The sequence below is a fragment of the Montipora foliosa genome, chromosome 1 (genome assembly GCF_036669935.1).
Source record: "Montipora foliosa isolate CH-2021 chromosome 1, ASM3666993v2, whole genome shotgun sequence".
In the NCBI taxonomy this organism is placed as follows: domain Eukaryota; kingdom Metazoa; phylum Cnidaria; class Anthozoa; order Scleractinia; family Acroporidae; genus Montipora; species Montipora foliosa.
In genome coordinates, this window is record NC_090869.1 from 4373059 (window position 1) to 4381717 (window position 8659).

General features: G+C 40.0%; 1 protein-coding gene across 1 annotated transcript; it reads right to left on the reverse strand.

Moving 5' to 3' along the window:
- Positions 1 to 429: 429 nt before the first annotated feature.
- On the reverse strand, positions 430 to 7801 carry LOC137981507 (uncharacterized). The gene is made up of 3 exons (XM_068828610.1): positions 7690 to 7801; positions 3372 to 5893; positions 430 to 3265 (listed from the first exon to the last, which is right to left on the reverse strand). Exons 1-3 carry the CDS (start codon positions 7799 to 7801, stop codon positions 1616 to 1618), a joined length of 4284 nt encoding a protein of 1427 aa, XP_068684711.1. The 3' UTR covers positions 430 to 1615.
- Between the last annotated feature and the right edge of the window lie 858 nt (positions 7802 to 8659).

The window sequence follows — 8659 nt, forward strand, 5'->3', positions numbered from 1 at the left end:
AGATTTAGGTTGGAAAGTCCACTACCGTGCACAATCTTTTGTTTTGCGCTCATACACTATGCATGAATTACGTAACCAACACGTTTCTATTGGTTAGTTCTTCAGTACGGAGTAAACAACCATTGTGTTTTGTGCACGGTCAAGGCCAGAAAAGTGAACAAAAACCTACAACAAAGAAAGTTGTCGGGTTTCCTAACCATTCTCCTCTATTAACTATGATTCTCCCAAGCAATAGCTTAACTTGTAAGCGGGAAGTCCGAGATGTGTCTCTTTGTTTACGAATACTTGGAAATGAGATAGCAAATACAACAAAACCATCCGCATCCCGGGAATAGTATTAAAATAACTTCTTATTCATAATACTAACACTAACTACTAATACTTCTAACACATTCTACAAAACCTACCCATTTTCTACAATTCTTTTTCTTAGGCGGTGATAACTCTTTCTTCTATATGAACTTACTTAAATGCAAAAATTACGAAATTCTGAAAACTGATACTCAAAAATGTAACCGAACTTGTTTTGGAATGCTTTTGAATGCAGTGACCTGCAGGAGGATTCAGCAAGAGAGGCAAGAGTTAGATTCGCATGAAATCACGTGACATGCACGTGGCTGTCCGGAATGAAAGCCAATCGCATTCTCGGCGAGACCAATTCAATGCATTAAACACGGACTTAACATGCGCAAAATCGTAAGTGATAAAATTCAAACCGTCATTTACGACCAAGAAACAATTCTTTAGATTGCTAACACTTCCTTTACGGAGAAAGGTAGGACACCAACATGAGCAAAAATTCCAGCTGAATTTTGCTGGTTGCGACGTTTTTGAGGTTTCCATCAACTCGTGCCTCCCCTTTCTTGACCAGAAGGATGGAAAATCCTAGCAGATCAATGATCATTTTATTTTTTGCGTAATTATAATTATTAGAGACCTTTCTTTTTACTTCATAAAGCTGCCCTTGTTTTGTTTGTTTGATTGCCACTGAAACATCGGGTTAACGTCCCAATTCTTACTTTTTTGCGTGCAATTTTACTTATCATGCAATTTTAATCCCGTCTACGGGTGATGTCACAGAGTTCAAGTCCACGGGTGATGACGAATACAGTTGTTTGTCTTTGGCATTTAGTGACTGTAAAGTTCTGTTCATGACAATTTCCCATTGACAAACTGTTTGCCTTTAATATTTTGTTCTCAACAAGCAGGTGACTCCATTGCACGAGGAAGCACAAAATTTCAATCTTTTGAGGAATCTTTTGAAATTCAATTCACCTGAAGACAGTAGTGGAAAACCTTACTCCTACAAAAATTTTTGACTTTGCAATTTCATTTAGCCAACGGAAAACGAAAGGAAAAATGATTGTCGCCTTGCATCAGACACAATACGAACTGAGGATTGCAAGAAATAAACTTAGGAACTCCAGTGTGGTGTAAATCGCTGAAAACAAAAATACCAAATATATGAAAACTGACATGTAAACATAAAGATGATTGACTGGCAAAAATGACGAAAATTGCAATGCGCCGTGACTTTGGAGAGTCGTGGAAAAGTCGTGAAGAAATGTTATTTCATAAATGGAGAACTCTCATTTACTTCAGAAGTGGTAACTGTTCAATCAAATTTGTCAACTTTATCATCATCATCATCATAACCATCATCATCATCGTCAACGTCATCGTCATCGCCCTTGTCATCATTATCATCATCACAAACATAGTACATATCCTCTATCCACTGTGATAAGCTTAAATCCTCATCACGAGAGGTTTCAGGTGAAATCTCAGATTTTGACATCAATTCCCGTACAGTTTGTCGACTTATCTCGGATAAACTCACTGTGTCTTCCATTGGTTTCGAAAGGGGCTCTTCTTCCAATCTGCAGAGTTCAATGACGCAAATTCGACTTGAGGATAACAAACACACTGCTTTGTCCTCCTTGGGCGACACAAGCAGACTCACGATGCTTTCCTGGTCTTGTGTTATCTTTGCAAATGCGACTGCTTCTGTTCTGGTCAGATCCCACAAAAACACCAACCCATTAATGTCGTAAGTTATGAGATAACGATTTACTTTCAAAAACTTGCAAAACACAATTCTTGCCAGATGACCGCAAAGAATTCGTTTGGATAGAAAAGTTGTCGCATGATCCCAAAGACTGAAGAGAACAACAATGTTCTCAATACTGCAAGCAAGCAAATTATTCTCCACCGAAAGGGTGCACTGACGGAAATTAAATATGCTGTACGAAGAACTGACTCTGGCGCTTTCCAGTAAACAGCAAGGGCCGTTGCCGTACTTCCAAATCTCAACTTTATTGTCACCGCATAAGATTAACCTTGCTTTGTCGGACGAAAGGCAACAGCATTCAACCATTGGTGGACATAACACAGGAAATTTGAATGAGACAAGCTCACCTTTCTCAACATCCCACTCGTGGAAATGTGGATCGCTCACACGAGCTCCATCCTGGACACAAAAAAGGAGCAACTTACAGTCAGCTGAAAAAGTAAGTGTAGCCGTGAACGAAGATTGTCGTTCGTAGACTGTAAAAACCTCTCTCTTGCGAAACACCATCTGAGAACGAATCAATTCTATGTTATTCCCTCTGTGAATCGCAATTAACTTTCCGTCAAGAGACAGCACAAAATTATCAAGCATCTGTTTACGATAATCATCCAGTAGACACCGCAATACGAATGATATGGTTTCGTGAGTAAAAGGCAAAATGCTCAGAAGCGAGTCGTAAAGTGGAGGACAAAGCGACAAAGGTTCACTTGGATGGACTTTCAGTACAAACGTCGATGCCCCAAATCTCAATGGACTCAAAAAGTCGGTCAAAAAGATTTCTTTTCTTTCGCCTCTGGTACTTTGAAACCAATAACAAAACTGCTTTTCATCAGTGCAGTAAAAAAGGTTTGCTCCCGAGACGCTTTTCAAAATTGTGCCTGTTTGAAGACATAAAGCGTGTAATGACCCTGATGAAGTGCTATATATGAAGTAGCTGTCATCATTCGTAAACGTGAAGTCAACAAAAGGCTCACCAAGATCTCTGGGGATACAGTTATCATCAAGGAAATGCTGTTCTTCATTTCCTTCCGATACAGAGTACACACGCAAAATGTTGCATTTGTTAGGAAAGCTCAGGATAAGCCATTTCTTGCGTGGTGAAACGCAAATGAAACTCACGCAAAACAATTCTTTCAGAAAAAGTTGAGACCCCTTTCGAGAGGATGCCAAAAATATCCTCGCTAGCGATGCCACCTGTCACTCAATATCTTCCCGCTTCTCTAGGTGTTCTTTCCATTTCCCGCAGGTCGAAATAGTCATAAGAACAAATTTCAAGAGCAACAGCGTGAACAGCATTTGCCACAGCTATGTTAATGATAGAAGCGATGATGCCGTAAAATCCCGTAACCGTTATGTCGTGCGTTACGTGCCAAAAATAAGTGAATTCGTTTAACTGAACACTGAGAAAAAAGACATCGTACAACAAAGATTTTCCAGTGCGTACATTCCAAACCTGGAAATCAAATATATGAGGATAAAGTTCAACAATCAGTTGGCGAACCGCTGTCAAGGATGAATCATCAATTGACCGTAGTAATTCGCGGAGTTTTTCACAAAAAGGCGCAACGTGATGACAGGAGACTAACCGTTTAAAAGGCTGATACAACTTTGGTGCTTTAAGGTAGTCTAGCAATCGTTTGGCTAATCTTTCGGAACCATCATCGCGCAGACCGCTGAATCGCCCGAATAGGGCTAATCTTCTGAGAATATTACCGCAATGATTGCTGAATTGGAATCGTTCGGCTAATTCTCTGAAATCATGATCATTGCATGGCAACGTAACATCGTGGTGAATTTCTTGTAAGGCCCAAAGAGCAAATAGCTCGGATACGCAGTCAATACTACGCTTCGGAAAAGTGCCAATCCTTTTCACGACAATGTACTGATCGTCAGGAGTGAAAGTGCTCCACTCATACATCACTTCATTTCCAGAGAACTGCGGAAAGTCTTCCGCACGTTTACGCTCAACCGAAAACCATTTGTCCAGTCTACCGAAAAAAACCCACTTACCGTCAGGCGTGAACTCCAAATGCCTGATTTTGTCGATTGTATTTTCGATTACCTCAAAAGGACCACTCACTATCGTTAAACGAGATGCATCAACAACAACAATAGAGCGACCATTTGAGGCCGCTACCGTCCTTTGATCAGAAGCTGTCGCAAAAACGTTGAAGCCTGAGAGACAAGTAATGCTTTCCCAGTCAAAAGCACTCCACTCTAACCACGGGCCCGAGAGTTTGGGAATTAAACCGGTTTCTTGCAAGACTTTTGATCCACTTCGAAAACAGGAAATTAAAAGGTGAGGGCAATCCAAAAGAATATGAACATTGCTTTCAAGAGCGTTGGAGATCTCATGGAGAATATTCTTCTTGCGTAAGTCCGTGAATGCGGGGCAGCATGAAGCAAACTTCAAATCTTCTAGCAGGTGGTAGATACCAATTTTCCCACTTTCGATCCTTTTCTCCAAGAAATGGAAACTTGTCAAACACCTAAAAACAATTCCTACGGATTCCTGGTCACCATACTGACACAGAAATCGAATGGCAAAGCGAAAAGCGTAGTCCTGCAAATTCTCATTTATGCATGGCCATGTTGGTGAAGGTTCGGTGACAATACCAGACAGTATTTCCTCAAATATTCTTGCCAGGTACTCTTCTGCCTTTTTCTTTTCCATCAATAAGTGAGGACAATCTTTTCTTTTGGTCTTTCTTTGGTAGTCTCTCGTCCTTGGATTTTTTGTTAACCAAGTTGGAATCAGTTTGTGTAGAAAGGTGACGGTATCATTGGAAGTTTGATTCCAAGCAAATTGCATAACAGCATCAATTACTTCCTGCTCATCAAGACTCGATTTTTCTTGTTGCAGAACAAAGGGAATAAACGAGACAGGAAGGGGAGATGGAGCAGCTAGGATACATCCGATCAACTTCTCGTAGAGATCTTTACCTACTCTACTAAACACTCGTTGAAAATTGTCCCGAAAGAAATCTTCAACATCGTCGACAAGAAGGTCACTCAGCGTGTAATCCATCTTACCTTTTTTTGCGAGATCGTTGAGTTTTTTCCTAAGGTAAAATGCATGCAAGAACAATCCATTGCAAGATTTTGTCATTTCTTCCACGGTGAATTGGAGAAGCGATAAATCGACACCATTCTCAAAAAATCGCCGTATATCTCCCTCGTGTTGCTGATAAATACCACGCTGTTCACTATCGCCTGCGCAAATCCTAACACAGGGATTGTATCTCTCCAATCTTTCCCGTATTTTGTCTTCAGGGCGACTGGTGATAAAGAACAAAAGCCAATGAGGAAGACGAGGGAAACGTTCCTTTATAAGGAAAAGGAAATCTTCCCTGGACTCGTACTCTGTCTCATCTAGGGCGTCAATAATAACTAATTTTCGCTCTGCTAAATGCGTACACTTAGCTAATGGTTCTTGTAACAGTTTTGTAAAAAGTTCCTGAACTCCTAATTTATTATTGTGTAACATCGTGATTACACCATCTATCCCACCCACTGTATTATTGTAGCGACTATTACATTTACAGAGTTGACTCGCCAAAGTTCCAAGAAGATACCTGGGATCATTTCTTGTGTCATCGTAGTGACGGCAAAAGCAGGCAGCACCTAAATGCTCCGTCGTGCGCTGCGCCAGGGCTCCAGCAATCACACTCTTGCCGACTCCTGCATCACCCAGGAGAACATAAGCTCTGGACTCACCAGGATCACTGAACCACTTGTTGAAATCATCAAACAGCCAATTTCTTGTGTCTGGATCGTGACGCTCGGCAAAGAATTTGATGTCTGATTCACAATCTGCGATCTCTGAAACAAACAACGAAGGAAAAAATGGTGCGACCGAACATCTGTTTGCTGTGAAAATAATCGGTTACATCTTCAGTAGGGGAGTTCCATTTTAAAATCATCCGAGTAAAATGAACAAGACTTAGTGATGCCGGGTCCTTTGCATAAGAAAACGTAATGCTACAACGAACTATATAAAGAAAACAAAATTTATGCAATGAGAAAAGCACACCTAGTGCCATTTTCTTTTTCATTCGACTGTTTATCCAAAATTTTCAGAGACCTCCTTGATTCTATATCTTTTTCGCTGGTGGAAGTAACGTTTCATAAACTAATAGCAATGAGGATGAGACCTGTCCAGACGTAATAGCGTACTCAAGATTAGAGTTTCCTCTTCCGAACACGCGCTTGCGCGATATCACAAACCAAAACTTATACTTGCATTGTACTTATGTTATTACTCTAATTAATAAGTGCTCTCGTCTCAAAAAGATGGGGCTGAGGCACAAAGGGCAGGTTTCTAAACTTCTCTGATGAGATACCCTGATCTTACTTTTCAACACAAGATACAAGTTATTCAGAACAAAGTTGTAACAACACGCCATCTATCTGCTCCAAAAAATCCACCTCTATCTCAATAAGACGTCACGAAATTCTCTCACTCATTACATATTTTTCAACCGTAATGGGGGTGTAACACAATCATCTTAAGGCAGCGAAATACGAGATACGAAAACCCTCTACTTGTCGCGTCAACATTGTTTCGTTGCAAGTTTTGGTCGATGTTTCGCGTTTTTCACCTGGCATGATCAACTTGACCCGCAACAAAAACATTTGTTGCTGGTTGAAGAAATGCAGCTCGCTGATTGGTTGATTTGCTAGTCCACGAGCACATTTGTTACGCGACAAGTTGTGAGCTTGATGAAAAACGAGCAAAAAAGCCAAAATTTGTTGCTCAGAGTAGACCCGCGCTCTACTTTTCGCAACAACTTTCTTCAACCCGCAACAAATGTTTTTGTTGCGTGACAAGATGATCATGCAAGGTGAAAAACGGGAAACATCGACCCAAACTTGCAACGAAACAATGTTGACGCGCCAAGTTGAGGGTTTTTGTATCTCGTATTTAGCCGCCTTTAAGGAGCCACGAAAGGGTTTTCAGCTGCGCGCACGCGCGTAACATACACACGCCATAACTAAGAAACACGCATCAGTTGAATGAATCAAATTTAAATCAAATTAGCGAGCGCAACACACCGGAAGTGAAAATATGCGTAAAATCGCGCGAACCGGAAATAAAACCTGCGGAAAAAAATTGGTCTTTATCTTGAAATTTTGCTCGGTGACCTATATTGATTTTTTGCGTGCAAGTATCATTCACGATGGCACTTCAAATAAAAAAGTTTCGGGGTAAGTTATCTAGTACAATTTTCTGTGAACTTATAAAACTATAAGTTCTACTGGATAGCTTTTTGTCAGAGAGGGAGATTTCTAAGAAAGAAATAAAAACGATAGGTCACCTACTTAGTTTTTCAGATAATTTTAAAGAACTGAAATTTAGAGAACCTTTTTTTGGACCTGGCGTGTTGCCATGGTAACCGATATGACGTCATAAGTGCCCTTAAAGTATTACCCAACAATAGAGTTGCAAAGATATTTATAGTTTGCCTACTCTATGAAATATCCTTCTTTGGTATCTTTCTTTGGTGTCTTTGCTACAGTGTTTCACAAACACTGTAGCAACGAAAAAACCCTTTCGAGCCTCCTTAAGCAAGTTCCAGACACCTCCTTTCAGTGATTTTTATCACTGAATAAATTACCTTGCTCATAATGACTGTGCGTGCTGCTTCTGCCAGCTGCTGACACAATATTGGCACAACTTGCTTCTGGTTGTACAGGATCTATCGTAGAATAATCAACACAATCTGCCATTAGGTTAACAACAAAAACAACAACATTAATTTTACTAATACTATTAATTAAAAATATCCAGAAATGAGCTAAAAAATGGAAGCCTTTACAGAAGTCAATAATTGACTCAAAAAAATATCAAGGTACATGTAAACATGGAATTTGATTAGGTAAAAGGTTAAAACTTATTAGGCTACTAGATACGCATTCGAAAAAAATAATAAACAAGTGCTATAAATTACAGACATCACACAACAAAGAGCAAAGCGAGCCAGTGGTTCAGTGTAAAACAGTGGAAATGTTAAAGAGAGCAGAGGAGAAATCCTTGATTTTATGATATTGAGAGTAGTTTTTATAATTGTTTTCCCCAGAAATCTGGTGAATTCCAAACTTTAACACCAAAAATATGTTCTAGTGAATATTCCAAAAGTTGTTTGGGTTCTCAAAAGATAGCAGCTGCTCTTTTAACATAGTCTTGTAAAATGTTTACATTTACTAATCAGAGGTTGGAAAAGTGTGTCAAAGATGGATCAGAAACCTTTGGCGCTGTCACACAGTGCAATTTTTCTAGCAACTTTTCTTGCTATTTTGTTCGAGGAAAGTTCTCACACTGCAAAACACATTACTTGGCAGGTGTTACACTAAGTAACTTGTCTCGTTTCCGATGATCACATGACTTTGTTTTGCTGGTGCTGCAAACCGTTGCGACACGAGTTGCAGGACAAATATTACGCTGCGCAAAGCTTGAAAATGTCTTTGCAACGTTACAAGAGCCGTTGCGGAAAGTAGAACTCAGTTTTATTTTCTGCAACGATTTTTGCCCCGTTGCAAGGTATGTTACATTGCGCAATGTTTCGCGCAACTTGTTTCGCAATGGCG